At 42.7% G+C, this 14,170-nt stretch overlaps 2 protein-coding genes across 7 annotated transcripts in view; one reads left to right on the top strand and one right to left on the bottom strand.

Annotated features, from left to right (window-relative positions):
• Positions 1 to 14,170, top strand: part of cacna2d3a (calcium channel, voltage-dependent, alpha 2/delta subunit 3a) — a 131,966-nt gene that overhangs the window by 102,080 nt on the left and 15,716 nt on the right. For all 6 annotated transcript variants that reach the window (XM_085261158.1, XM_085261157.1, XM_085261161.1 and 3 more), the window contains 6 exons: positions 13 to 108; positions 243 to 364; positions 1,150 to 1,227; positions 13,193 to 13,254; positions 13,559 to 13,603; positions 13,679 to 13,741. In XM_085261158.1, coding sequence (XP_085117284.1) covers positions 13 to 108; positions 243 to 364; positions 1,150 to 1,227; positions 13,193 to 13,254; positions 13,559 to 13,603; positions 13,679 to 13,741 — 466 coding nt within the window. The remainder of the gene's footprint in view (positions 1 to 12; positions 109 to 242; positions 365 to 1,149; positions 1,228 to 13,192; positions 13,255 to 13,558; positions 13,604 to 13,678; positions 13,742 to 14,170) is intronic.
• On the bottom strand, positions 3,462 to 9,585 carry lrtm1 (leucine rich repeat transmembrane protein 1). The gene is made up of 4 exons (XM_085261162.1): positions 8,860 to 9,585; positions 6,870 to 7,254; positions 6,573 to 6,778; positions 3,462 to 4,848 (listed from the first exon to the last, which is right to left on the bottom strand). Exons 1-4 carry the CDS (start codon positions 8,894 to 8,896, stop codon positions 4,337 to 4,339), a joined length of 1,140 nt encoding a protein of 379 aa, XP_085117288.1. The 5' UTR covers positions 8,897 to 9,585; the 3' UTR covers positions 3,462 to 4,336.

Raw genomic sequence — 14,170 nt, 5'->3', positions numbered from 1 at the left:
CACATGATACAGGAATTCTGATAAAGGAGTGGAGATAGCTTACCTGGGCACGAGAACAGGCCTGTCCAGGATTAACCTGTTTGTGGTGCCAGATGAACTTACAAGCAAGTACGTTTTCTGACTGCACGCATACAGTGTGTGCGCATGAACACGGCCTGATGTTTGTGTTGACTTTAGTGTTGTTTGTATATTTGGTGTGTCGTGTGCGTCATTTGTATTCTCTGTTTCCCGTCTGCTTTAAGAGACTTTCTGACAGCTGAAGACCGAGAGGGGGTGTTCAATGCCGACCACTTTCCCCTGTGGTACAAGAGAGCGGCAGAACAAGTTCCTGGTACCTTTGTTTACTCTCTGCCTTTTAACACAGGTTAGTCGTGACTTTCATTTGGATGGTGATGATGTTGTCTCTGTGTTTGAGGAAACATCGGTACCGTTAAATCCTCATTATAGTGAACTGACGACACTGGAACCCACGAGTTAAAAAACACAGTCATTATATTTTCTAAAGAAGCTTATATTTTGTAAACTAATTGAATACACTAATGTGGTTTTAAAAGGACCCTTTGAAATGTTCTCTGTCCCTCTTTCACCCATTTTTGGCTGTTTTCTCTGGCCGTGCATCTGTACCTCCCCTTCCTCTCTTATTAATTCTGGGCTGTGTTCTTGTGGATCGCACTGATTGCTGTGGCTTGAAATAAGATACATTAGGAAGAGGTTCAGCCCTTTCCATAGTGACTTGCCCAGAACACAAATACAGACGCACACAGAGTCACAAAAAGACCCACATACACACAAGCCCCTCGCGCATATTCAGTGTAACTGCTTCTCTAAGAAAAAGGTTTCTCCTCCAGAGGCAGAATGTGCTCTCATCTGTTCTCAGCCTCAGGGTTTCCATTAGTGCCAGCTAATACAAGTGATCTGAAAGCCTCTTATTTACTCGCCGGACTTGCCTTGGATGCACTCTTCCTCTCAGGACTGTGGTAGTTAGCTGCAGCCATAAATAGGGCTCTGTGGTATCTATGATCAGCGTTCCTCTCTCCAATCTCCCTGTGGTCAGTTCAGAAATAATATAAGGAATTATGATATGACTGATATGTGAACTCTGCGTGTCTTTGTCGTTTGTATTTGTGTGTGCTTTTGTGTGCGTTTCAGGGTCGGAGAACAAGAGTGTTGTTTTGGCCAGTACTGCTATTCAGCTTTTGGATGAGAGGAAATCACCAATAGCTGCAGGTAAGCGAGCACGCAAGTGTGTCTTCCTGTATTTTTGTTTTACACCCACTCACCTATACGCACATCCACATCCACAGAACCTTACACGGCTTCATTTTCCCCAGTTTACACTTGTCTCCCCACACCTCTCTTCCACTTTGAGGTGAAACACTCCCTGCCCATGTCTGTGTGTTTACCCCTGCATTTTACAATAGATTGTTACATCCTTTAGTAATTATGCTTAATTACTGCATATCAGTGGAACACTGCTTCAAATTAAAGCTGAAAGTCTGCATGTAAGTGCCTTTCGTGCATTTTTTTCTTATGCCTCTGTGTCTGTTTAAAGCATATTGCAGCCTAGATGATTTCTTTGTGGCCTGCCTCATCTCACATCCTGGTGACTCAGAAGCCCCACAATGTAACGCCCATACAGTGCAACTTGGTGCAGTCAGAAAGTTCATGGCTCTTGTTGAGTTACCATTATCTCAGTTACAGAGGAAAAGAATAAATGGAAGGAGGGGAAAAGGGGGAGGAGGACAGACATGCAGGCATACATATGGTTTCTCTGTCACTAGGTTATATTTGTTTATAATCTAACTCTCCCCAAAGCCACAGGAAGAGTCAGTGTTACAGTGAGTGTAGGTCAGTTGAGTTATGAAAGTTTTGTGATGGTTTATTCGTAGTAATTGGTATAGATGATCCTGCTTCCTCACTGTTTTTAACATTTAGATTAGAGTTTTAAATCAATGAATTGTTCTAGTCACATATAGTGAAGCACACTTGTGAAGTACAGCCATCCTTTCCACTGGCGAAAATATACACAAAGGACCAAAGACTAAGGATCTGTGTCCACGCTCTCGTCAACACATGACGACCAGCTTCGTGCCAGTGGAGAAATCCCAGAACACGGTTTGATGTGGAGAGAAACACGAGGGAAGTCTTTCGGGCTAGCAGTGATAAAATAAGAGACCAAATAAAAGGGCAGTGGGAGAGAAAATTATTTCACGGTGCCTGGATGCGCTGACATGAAAGCAGTGCATTGTGGGTATTCTTGGCCAGGGGGAAACCACTGGAGCAGAAGGACAGAGATGGGAGAGTCTGTGCGCTGCCACGGCGCACGCAGACACACAAGCATGCACACATGCATGCACACAGCGTATGCATCAGGTTTCCAGCCCACAGTTTACACCAGCCCACAGGATTATTTGACCCTGATGACTTGATCACTGTAGTTTTAAGATAACAACATTCTCTCAAATCCTACTCAGCAGCAATGCAAATGACTAGTCAGCACCAAGACTTTTAGAAGACCTTATTGTTGGAGTGGGTGCTGATGTACGGCACTGATGATCACGTTTGTCAGAGCAGCAGGGGGTGTCTGTGCGGATGATTTTATATAAGAGAGTCAGATGGGAGGAGAGATGTAGGCTAGAATGCAAATTGAGCGTAGGGCGGTTAGGGCCAGTTTTCACTGCACTGCGCTCCACTGAGCTGTGGACTTGTGAATACGCGAACACGCTAACTTAACAGGACAGGCTGATGACATCACATACCACTGGCCCTGCAGACATCGAGTCACAATTTTAATATGTGCATACATAGGCACGCATTTGTATTCCAGTCCGCTTGCGTGTGGATCAGTGTTTGTGGTCACATCCCAAGACACGTGCAGTGAGTCTCCTACCCTGATATACACAAAACCATGAAAGTCACGGCATTTAAACCAAAAGCATTTCTGCACGTTCGTCTGTCTCACTGCGCTGAGTAATCGAAACTCTCCAAAAATCGATAATAATCGTTTTTTCTAATAGACACAGGAAAAATATATTTTCATATTTTCTGTTTCTTCTCGAGACATTTTGCTTGTAATAAAATAAAAGATGCAAAAAATATAATGTCAAATGTGCATCTCCCGATGTTTCCCTCAGAAGTCCCAAATTGTTACAGATATGCCATCGTTTCAGCGGATCATTAAGCTGACATGGGCAAAGACATCCACACAGATAGCCCTCATTTCACTGTAACTGTAACTACTGTCGGAGGCATTTTCGCCTGAGGGTCTTACACTGTCTTACAGAACAGTGTATTGAGTTGTGTTACTGTTTTCTTCTGATTTAGACATTAAAATAATGTTTTTATATGTATAAATAATATTTCACGAGTTGATTTCTCTCCAGCATGAGCAAATCTCCCCAGATTTCCCCTCCTTAAACAATATTTTAAGGACCTTATCAAATTAACTGGCAGTATACTGATCAGGTAAAACGCTTCCCTTTATTATATATAATACATATTGTAGGACATGACTACCATCAGCATAAAATCACAAACAGGACTGTTCTCAAAACCTGTAGTTCTAAAACTTAGTGTGTGTCTGTGTGTGTGTGTGTGTGTGTGTGTGTGTGTGTGTGTGTGTGTGTGTGTGTGTGTGTGTGTGTGCAGCGTGACGATAATTCAGACCCACAAAGTGAAGAGAAAAACAACAAGGCTGAATCCGAGTTGTGTTGTTGTTTTAGTTTGTTTCATTATTGCTTCAGCGAATTTCTCATTTTTAACGTCACAAACGGAAAAATATCCTTTAAGAAAACACTTCCTCCTCAAACCTGTGTCACATTATTAGGCACAGACGCATCTGTAATATGTGCGTACAGTACAGTACGCTTTCACACACGCTCAGTCACAGATAAAAACACAACCTCGTTCACATACACTCACATCAGTGATGCGACAGGACTGACAGCAGCTGCCTACTATGAGTTATCAAAATTACGAATAACAACCAAACGACAACCAAACTCTAAAGTCCATTTTTTAAATACAAGAGCGTCACGATTATACCTACAAGTACACAGTTATAAATATATCAGTGATATGCTTTTCTTAGACAAAACGAATGTTGGAATTCTTTGGCCTGTCCTTCAAACCCGCATACAGCAGAAGACACTCTTCTGATCAGTGCATAGATACCTGTGGAGTTTAGCTACCCAAGTCTCAGAAATGAGGTGAACATACTCGCAAATAAATAATCTCTCGCGCACATACATGCACAAGCACACGCGTGGCACATCCGCAGACAATTAGGTTAAAGGGTTGAGGCCCAGGTTTTAAGTCTCGGGGTAGTTGTCGTCTCCTAGGCGATGGCGTTCTCCAGTGGTTCCTTCTCATCTGCTGTGGCGTGATCTGCACCCTGCGCTGCCGCTAGTTCCTCATTCTTCTTTAACTCCCGCTGATATTTGGCCATGATAGCGGCGTAGGCGCATCCGTACACCGCGGCAGCCAGCATCATCAGACACACGATCCCACACACTACACCGGTGATGATCACTGTGGCAATAGCGTGCCGCAGGTTGACGGGCCGTGGCTTCTGCTTAGTTTCGCACTCTGCCATGCCACCTCCACCTCCACCACCAAATCCCTCCCCCATCGCCATGGGGACGTGGAGAGCATGGCTAGAAGGATGAGCGTGGTTGCCATGGGTGTGACTTTGTAGTAGTCTCTCAGACTCAAGGTGGTGTATGTTGGCAAATAGGTAATGGTAGCTTGTAGTCATACAGACATGGAAGAGCTGGTAAGGGATCTTCTGCAGGTCTCTGTCCTTCATTTCTTCTGGTTGGGAGCAAAGCACTTCATCCACCACTCCACCTGGGGTCAGAGTTTAATAGTTAGAAATGACCAACACTGAGTTTTGAAGGTTGTGTCAGTTGTTCATAACTTAATCACCAAGTATCCTTTGCAGCAGCTTACAGAGAAAACCTCAGTCATACTCATCAGCTAAGCTTGCACTAGCTCATTTATATTTGTGTTTTTAGTCTAGGATATATTACTGTAAACGGCCACATTAGCAAGTGTTATGTGATTAAAAGAAGTTGGATCACTAGAGCTGAGTAACATGGGTCAACTGCCTTCTGTATGTACCATAAATCACTTTAGGACCTGCGTCCACATATGTGGACGTCACATTTTGGGTTATTTAGATCAAAATACTCAATTTTTATCTACAAGGGCCTGATATCCACTTACGAGGACATTATCCTGCTACTGTTCTATCAACATTTTACACGAATATCCTCATATGTGGCTCTCATTTTTCATAAAAACAAAAATAAGGTTAAAAAAAATCTGGTAATTCTTTGTTTTTACATTCATCGGGCGCCAATGTGCCCAAATATCAAAGAGAAATTCAAAATGCTGCCGAGGAAGAGTTCGGGTCTTAGGAGGCTAATATTCATCGCTCTGTTTTCTTGTAAAGCATGCTCTGTCACACACTGTGACTCTGCTTGTGTTATTAACCACTGGTTTTCTGTTAAGCATGCATTATTGTATCTGGATTCGTTGTTCTGTTTTGTAGTAATTAGAATTTTCAGCCTGTAAGATGAAAGCTGTGTCAGGGTGACATAGGCATGTAGGCGTGCCAGCCAGCTCCATGCACGCCCGGCTTTCATTATACAGTGGTAATTTTGCTATCTAATGCGTGCTGGATTTAGTTTTGCGTGGAAAATAATGTGTTTCACAGTAACAAAGAACTCTTAATCTTCACTGTGTAGCTGAAGACCACAGTTATAAGAGCTGCAGTGCACCGTGTTCAGTAGATTCTCAAGCGGACTGATTTAATATTTTAAAAACTAAAAAAACAATTAACTATCATTAACTCGTTCCCCATACAGATGACATTTGATGAGCTCCCCTGAAATCATGAGTACCCCCAGTAAATAAATATATATATAAAATATATATATAAATATAGTTTCCAGGTTTTTCAAAGGTCAACTGCATTGGCCGAGGTGCAAAATCAGGCATTTTCCTCTATAATTAGTCTGAGATATGATGCAACCTGCTCAAAGATCAGAGTACAACTTTAAGTTTTAATACATACAAAGCAACGCTCAGCTTGTCTGCAAGCTTCTTTGCAACCTCCTTTCACATCACATCCTCCTTTCATGCTTTGTCTGATCTGTTGTCATTGATGCTTCGTCTGTTCTATGCAGGCGTCTTGCTGCTAAGTTGTGCCAGAGCAGAGATACTGTATACAGATATACATTATTGCAGCTGGAAATGACCATCTCTGTATTAACAGTTAACGCTGATAGTCTCTTCAATGAAAAATTCTCAGCAGGATATTCATTTGGAGACATTTTTATGCTGAAATCCCACATTTTTATAAAGTTCTGTTCTTCTTTTTAAGAATATTCACTTGTTGCATCCTGACCTCTGGCTTGCTGTAGATTTATTCCCATGCATTTCTTGTACTGCTGTGATTAAATATTACAATCAGCACTTTGCCCAGCAAGAAAGGCGTTGTTATGGATGAACCTTGGAAATGTTATGGAAGTTTCCCAGTCGCTGCCTAGAGCTGATAGTGGTCTGACCTTTAAAGAGGTAGGTCTCCAGCCAGAGTTTGAGGCCTATAAGTTGGCAGTCACACCTCCAGGGGTTGCTGCGTAGTGCAAGGCTGTCCAGGTGTGTCAGGGCCTCCAACAGGGAACGATCTAATCGTGTCAGCCTGTTGTGTGCTAGCCCCAGGTGGCTGAGGTTCCTCAAACTGTCCCCCATGGCTCCCGGCAAACCCCACAGGCTGGTGAAAGGGAAACGAAACAAAATAAAATGAGAGTCATGCGAAATCAAATCAGGGAACGTAACTTTTTTTTCTAGCATCAAGGTCTAACCTGTTGTGTGAGAGGTCAAGGTGTGAAAGTGAGCGGATAGGTCCAAGCAGCCGCTTGTCGAGCTCCCTCAGGTTGTTGTGAGCCAGGCTGAGTCGCTGCAGCATTCTCAGCCCAAGCAGAGCAGTCGGCGAAATTGTTGTTATAGAGTTATTAGATATATCGAGAATGCGAACAAGGGGTATTTCCCTGAAAGCCATTGATCCAAGCCCCCTGATGCGATTATCTTGAAGGTATAATTCCTGGGTGTCTGGATGCAGTCGTCGCGGGATGTCATACAGTCCTCGACCCCGGCAGTCTACTGCTTTGGTGTTGCTGTTGCAGCTACACTCCTTCGGACAGGCATGTGACAAAGACAGGAGTGAGAGGACAGCACACACCAGTATCGCTGTGGAAACAAAGGGACGCATTAGTGGATCAGACGTGTAAAAGTGGAATATTTGCAGCTGCGTGTCAGAAATGAAGGTGCACTGTAACCCTTCATTCTGCAGCTTTCAAAAGTGTTCAATAATATCCTGCAGTACTGTTACATAATTGCAATTGATTCACACCACAGTGTTACAGTCTAGTCTCCATGTAAATAAAACGGTGTTCGATGATTTGCAGTTTATTTTGTCGCTATATTTTCTGTAGTATATAATAACAGAAATAACTTATTTTAATCTGGGGAAAACAAAATACAGGATTGTGTCATTTTTGGCTTGAATATGTAACTTTTTTCTTTGCTTTTTTTGCATTGTTTTTTTGTATAATAAACAAGAAAGTAAACTTCTGCTAATATGCCAACTCCCACCTCCCACCCCCTTAGACAGGGGCCTTTGGTGACTTTGCCAAAGCCGCATAACCCCTCACCCACACACAAATCCATACGCAGCACATATTAGGTGTCTGATTCCCTTTGAGATAACTTCATGTCCATTCCTTCTGGAACATTACAGCAGTATTTATAGCTTGGCTTGACTAGCTCGAGGCTCAATGAAATGAAGCTCTGACCCAAGCCTGTAAATGTAGCTAGCTCACAAGTCACAAACATATCTGGTGAATAGATGGACATGCTGCATCGCATCTGTTTTCACCGGAACAGAAGCTCCATGTTCCTCTGATCAAATATTTTTATAAATTATGTCTTTACCCTGCAGGAGCTCTTAGGCAACACTCTGCAGCTAACAACACAATAAATAACCAACCACAAAGAACGTTAACATGAATTAGGTAGCAAAAAATAATAATTTAAAACATTCTGCAGTTTGCACCAGAATGACTTTATCTCACCGCTACATTCTTTAAATAAACCACATTTTAACGCAGTCTTCTATTTTCTAACATGCAGTTAAAAGCATCATTTGATCTCTGTTTAGCTGGTGGACTTCTCGGATTACGTTGTACAAGTGTGGAGATATCCAGGCGCAGGTGCTCTAATGTCAGGTGTTTGTTTGGTACAGTGGCTCTTGGCGGTGTTGCCTTTGCAGCTTTTATTTGACTTGCCCCAAACAAAGCGCATCATAACATGGCTGGGTTGAGATTTAATACAGTGCAACGACCTGTGATAATTGCATCCTCGTTACTGAAATGACTGTCCATATGCAAGAATGAATTCAGTCACGTGATCACAAACGGTCCTGCTTACAGGGAACATACAAGCATGAGCACGGCAGCGGCTCAGTGGAGCTCTTTGACAGCATTTGTGGAACGAGATCAACAAAACAGAGAGGCACTTTGCTCTGATGTGTCCCTCCAGCCCAAAGCACCTACAAAGAAGTTTTTCATGACAAACACAACCTGCAGCAAGCATCATTTTAAGTTGTCCTGGTACCAACATAAATAGCTACAAGAAATGTAGAGTTTTTATTCAAAAGCTTTCGTAAGCAACCCTTTTCCAATAGTCAGGGAGCAGTTTACATAATATTCTAGTTTAACAGCCTTTCCATCTACATATACGCACACAGACACACACAAATGCTCTTTATGCTGTTTCCTCTGATGGAGCACCTACCTCTCATTTCTGCCAGTCGTCTTTGGGCCACTTGCATTTACTGGTGTTTCAGTTGAAGATCCATTAGCCGTCAGTAAGGCTGAGATTAGCTTGTCCTGGTAATCATCTGTGCAGGCTGATATGGTCAGCAGGTGAGAAGAGATTTAAGATCAACAGCAGAAACCCGTGTTGCTCTTAAAACCCCCAGCACTGGCAGCAAGGGCATGAAACCCCATCAGATCGGGTGAATTAGAGCACAGAGCTCAGTGCCAGCCGGGCAGCCAGTCTGGGAATCACTGGAGTTAGAAAGCTCTGCCTCTCTCTCCCTGGCTTGCGCTCTCTCTCTCTCCTCTCTTGCTCTTTATCTCTCTCTCCCTGTTGCTCTCCTACCATCTCTCAACCTCTTTTTCTGCCTCTGCCTGTAATTTTCTGCATCCTAATCTTTTACATTTCCTCTTGCTCGTTTATGTTGAATTTCGGCTCTTCAAACCAAATCAACACTTCTGTCTCTCTTCGCTCCCTCGCTCTCCCTGTCCCCAGTTGCATTTGTAAGTGTGATGGTGTGTCATCTCTCAGTGGACAGCTGTGCCTCTCAAATCACAGCACAAACACATTCACTGACATTCACGTTACCTCCTATTTGCTCTGGCAAGAACCGAACTAGACAAAATTAGATCTGGATTGCAGCCTCTGCACAAATATTCAAACACTTCAGCACGCAGCGAACATTGTCAGAGGATGCCCATTGCTGTGGCATGGTTGGATGCTATTATGCATGAGCCGTGGGCAGAAGGGCTGGCAGAACACGCCCCCAGCACAGCAACACAGAATGCACGAATGCACCCATACGCATGCACACACACATTAGGATATGTAGCGGTTGCAATATAGTTACATGGATTTTTCTTTTTAATACGCGTGTGTATGTGCATGTAGATGGATTGACTGTGAAGCTTGTATAAACTCATGGGTGGCTTGAAGGAGAAGCAAAAAATGAACAAAGGAAGGGGTTGGAGAGATTATTATGATAAATATGATTAAGCTTACATGCAGGCTCAGTCCTGCAATACCCTTTGTGGTATTTGCTCTCCTGTCCATCCATATTTACATCCCTTCTTCCCTCTGCTGAAGGGCCTGACAATTATGTCAGTTCTGTCATGTTAAACCTGAGGTCAGTTTGTGTCACCAGTTTATGTTAAATTCATTATTATTGTTCTAAATGACTAAAGGTTTGCTCAGTTAACCTTGAGCGACTACTGCAGGCAAACATAAATCCATGTACTTGCACACACACACACAGACATAAAGACAAATCGACACATTCACTTGCACACTGGAGTGGTTCTGTACGCCTACACAGGCAAATACATCCTCAAATGTGTGATGACACCTTTGTATTTGCTAAAAGCCCGTATGGTTGATATGCCCAGACAGTCTGCTGTGTTTGTGCTGTAACGTGTGAACGTCTCCTCGAGTTACCTAAAAAGAAACAGAGGAAAAAACATGTCCTCCTCTGACTAGGACGCCACATATTATCACCATGTGATCACGTGATATCCTGTGATGCTTCAGTGCATGTGGAAATAACCTTAAGGGGAAGCTACATAGATGCTATCTGTGCATGACCTCATTCACAAATGTTTGCAATGTAGCCAAAACAGACTTTTATTCTGTAGCCATTAAAGGCAGATGGTGTGTATGCCCAAGTGTGTGAATCAGATGAGTTGAGAACTAGGCAACGCAGAAGCTTCAAATTGATTGATAAGGTCCAGCTACTAAAAATCTTGGATGACTTTGAATCTCAGTGACCTTGACCTCAAGGTCAGAGGTCATGTTTTCTGAAAATCTTGCGAATGCGAGGATTTTCAAAATGCTGTCATATTTGCGTCTACTGAAAATCATGGCTGATTTCAAATCTCATGAGGTCAGAGGTTTGAAAATCTTGCGAATGCGATAACTTGAGAATAAGGCGATGCAGGATTTTGAAATTGATACCACAGGGGTGTCTGCTAGGAGGCTGAAACTAGCTGTTTCCAGTATTTCTATATTGCTGAACAGCAGTGAATCAAGTCTAATGCAACAAGAAGACAGGAAGGAGAGGTCAGTTAAATCTGTCTGCATCCTCCTGTTCTGTTCATCCTCTGACAATTCTGCAGGATGTTGACATGATCCACCCCGTGTGCTGTGGAACTGCTGCTGCATGAATGCACAAACAAATGTGAAAATCACTCCTCTCTCTCTGTTCTGTGTATGCGTGCATGCTTGTTCTAGAGGTGTTTTTTGAGCTGCAGCTGCAATGTGACTCGATGCATGTGCACGCTCAACAAATTCTGGTTATGCACAAGAGCACTAACATTCAGATGCAGTCCTGCACTGATGGACATTTACATTTACGCAATCCTTATTAGACTCCCCAAATACCTGTGGACTTTAAGTCGTTGTCATCTCTCCCTGCCTGGGATTGCACTTATACAAGATTGGTGATCGGATGGATTTAGAGTGGATTTTATGTCTCTTCATGTTTGGACTCATAAACCCAGCTCAGGGCATAAATACCCCCAAGTTCTTAAATCATACTTTAGGAAATTAAATGTTCCCCCATAGTACAGAAAATTCCTGAGCATTAGTGAGACAGATTTGGGCTTTTGTTCTGAGCCAGCTTCCCCGTAGCAGCCAAATCAGTGCACGTTTAACCCCTAATACCATCTCGCACAGAGCAAACTCCTCTGCCATTCATACTGGATTTATGTTAACTTGATTTTCTTTCTGAGGTAACAGACATGCCATCATATTAATGTCTCTATATTAGAAAATAATAACTTTAACTGGCATATACATTCACTAATTTGTCATCTTTTTGTGTTATAAAAACACCTTTACCATTTCTTTTGTTTTATTACTTTTTTCTTTCTTTTTCAGAGAAGATCTTTTTGTTGTCTTGATGATGTGGACTCTTCCTGGTTTAGCATCACGTGTGTTTCCAGTGCTGTTGCCCAGCATCTTAAATTAGACTCTTCTCCTGGGTTTTCCATGTGGGTGTAGAAGTGGTGGGCTGCTGAAAGGATCTGGCAAAGCTCATGATGGGATAAGCTGCACCTGTTCCTCTGGGCAAGAGCTAAAACAGGATGCAGTAGCACCCCGCTGCACTTAAATATTCACACAAACACATAATTATCCTGAAAGAAATGCAAAGCTAATGTTATCATCTATGAAGGCTTCATGCTTTAAATTAGCATTTTATATTTATTTATATTTATTATCTTGATCCCATCTACACGCTACACTGTGTGTTTCTCTCTGCATAATCAGACAGAAACACAGAAGTGTGCCTAAACTAATTCAGTTTGCCTTGAATGCTACCACTGCACCAGGAGGAGGAGGAGTGAATGAGAATGGTGACTAAATGTGCGTCTGGTGAACTGTAGCGGTGTTTTCGGCCGAGCGTGTTTCACTTCTGCTTCGTTTGGAATGAAATCTGTTACACACTCGGTGTTTGAATGCTGCCTTCTTTAGTATGTACAAATATCCACACTACTTGGACTCAAAACCATCTACACTCGCCAATCCGTGTATCTTTCATACTGTAGTTTAATATCCAGTTTGTTAAATCTATTCAGATGCTCCCTTCTTTTTGATTTAGTTTGCTACCTGATTGCACTGCTTTTGGATAAAGCTCTGTGACATGCTTCTAAAGATTTACAGACCACCTAAAGGATGACAAACCCCCACTGAGAGAACGCTCGTCCTCCTGAGTCTTAATAGCATGAGGTAGAGCGAGAGGAGGACGAGTAGGAGAAGAAGTTAAAGCCTGTGGTAAATGTGTCAGTCTTTCCGTAGTCAACTCCGAAAAAGCTGACGCATTTAATGTCAGCCGGTGTCTTTTTCCAGGCAAGGAATTCTGGTCAGATCTGTGCATTTAAGGACCTGCTGCGATGTGGCTTATGGACGTGAGAGCAGCTCAGTGTAGCAGCTCTGGAAGTGCACGTCAGGATAGCAACAGGGAAGCAGACTGAGGAATGGATTTCATGTGGCCACAGAGAAAGAAGTCTGGTTTAGAGTGATGTGAAATTTTAAGTGTGGTTAGTGGCATCTGCACACATGGTAGACTTACACATTCAGCCTTCCAGAAATACAAGCTGATGCATGTATGGTCCGGGGCGTACTCGCCCTTGTAGCCTGTTTTGTCTGTTTTCGTCATTGGAGGTTAATGAATGATGCGTTCTGATGCTGCGTGTATATTAAGATTCTCTTGTGCCAGCGGGATAACGTTGTGTATAACAGAGATCACAGTGCACTTCCCAACACACAGAACACATGACCTGCTGCTGTCTCTGCGTGACTCTTTCTCTTACAGCTGTGGGCATCCAGATGAAACTGGAGTTTTTTCAGAAGAAATTCTGGACAGCAAGCAGACAGGTACAAATGCATTAACACAGAACCTGCATGTGAAATGCAGAATAACACCTTGCAAGCTCAATATAAAAACTGTAACTAATGTTGTTTATGTTTGAGTTTTGAAAAAATATTTCACATTTGATGAAATAATAACAATTTGAAACTTTACACAAAAGGTCGTCGGTCTGTCCAATTAAATTGACTATCCATTAGTTTTCCTATTCCGCAAGTCTTTAAAGGTTTCCAGTGGCCAAAGGGGATTTATGTTCCCAACCAGCCTGAATATTTGTTGTGACACATGCAAACATCATTTTTCATTTTACAGTGTGCAGCATTAGATGGGAAGTGCTCCATAAGCTGTGATGATGAGGTCAGTTTGTTTTCACGTTCGCAGTCAACCCTCCGTGAATCTTCCGACTCTCTAACACATATTTCTCTTTTACAGAATATTAACTGCTACTTAATTGACAACAATGGCTTCATTCTGGTAGCAGAGGACTATACTTTGGTGAGACATGGATGAACGAGCCTCTTTTTGTCACAGTTATACATTTCATTTTGATTTCACTGCAACCAGAAAATTGAATCCATCGTGTACCTGGTCATCTCCACCTCGGATGTGCGTCCCTGTTCGAAAAACTGTTGCTCAAAAAAATTAAGGGAACACATCATGACAGCATCACAGCAAGTCGGAGATACTTCAGGGCTATCAGTCTGTAAAGAAGGATTAACGACTGTAGATCAGTTTTACCTGGTTTGGTGCAAATGAAAGGTTTTTACAGACAGCAGCCGTGGATCATTGCTCCGACTAATTTCTGTTAATGTGTCCTTGTCACTGTTCGTAGCATGAGACCAATAGGTAGTCCAGATTCTCCAGGATGGCACGTCCATATGTGCTGTCACGCAGGTTTTGCTGTCTCCCAGCACTCCCAGTTGT

This window comes from Mchenga conophoros, linkage group LG20, assembly GCF_057382185.1.
Source record: "Mchenga conophoros isolate Kocher_MC1m ecotype Shallow Benthic linkage group LG20, M_conophoros_male_GT1.1, whole genome shotgun sequence".
NCBI classification, from domain to species: Eukaryota; Metazoa; Chordata; class Actinopteri; order Cichliformes; family Cichlidae; genus Mchenga; species Mchenga conophoros.
Note: the sequence above shows the minus strand (reverse complement) of the source record. Positions and strands in the feature narration are given on the sequence as shown.

What these genes read in the sequence shown, in the direction of transcription:
- lrtm1 (XM_085261162.1), bottom strand. Translation starts at nt 8,896, where the DNA reads ATGCAAGTGGCCCAAAGACGACTGGCAGAAATGAGAG. An exon ending in ACGACTGGCAGAAATGAGAG is followed by an intron (nt 7,255 to 8,859) that starts GTAGGTGCTCCA and finishes TTGTTTCCACAG; the next exon opens with CGATACTGGTGTGTGCTGTC. An exon ending in GGAGACCTACCTCTTTAAAG is followed by an intron (nt 4,849 to 6,572) that starts GTCAGACCACTA and finishes CTCTGACCCCAG; the next exon opens with GTGGAGTGGTGGATGAAGTG.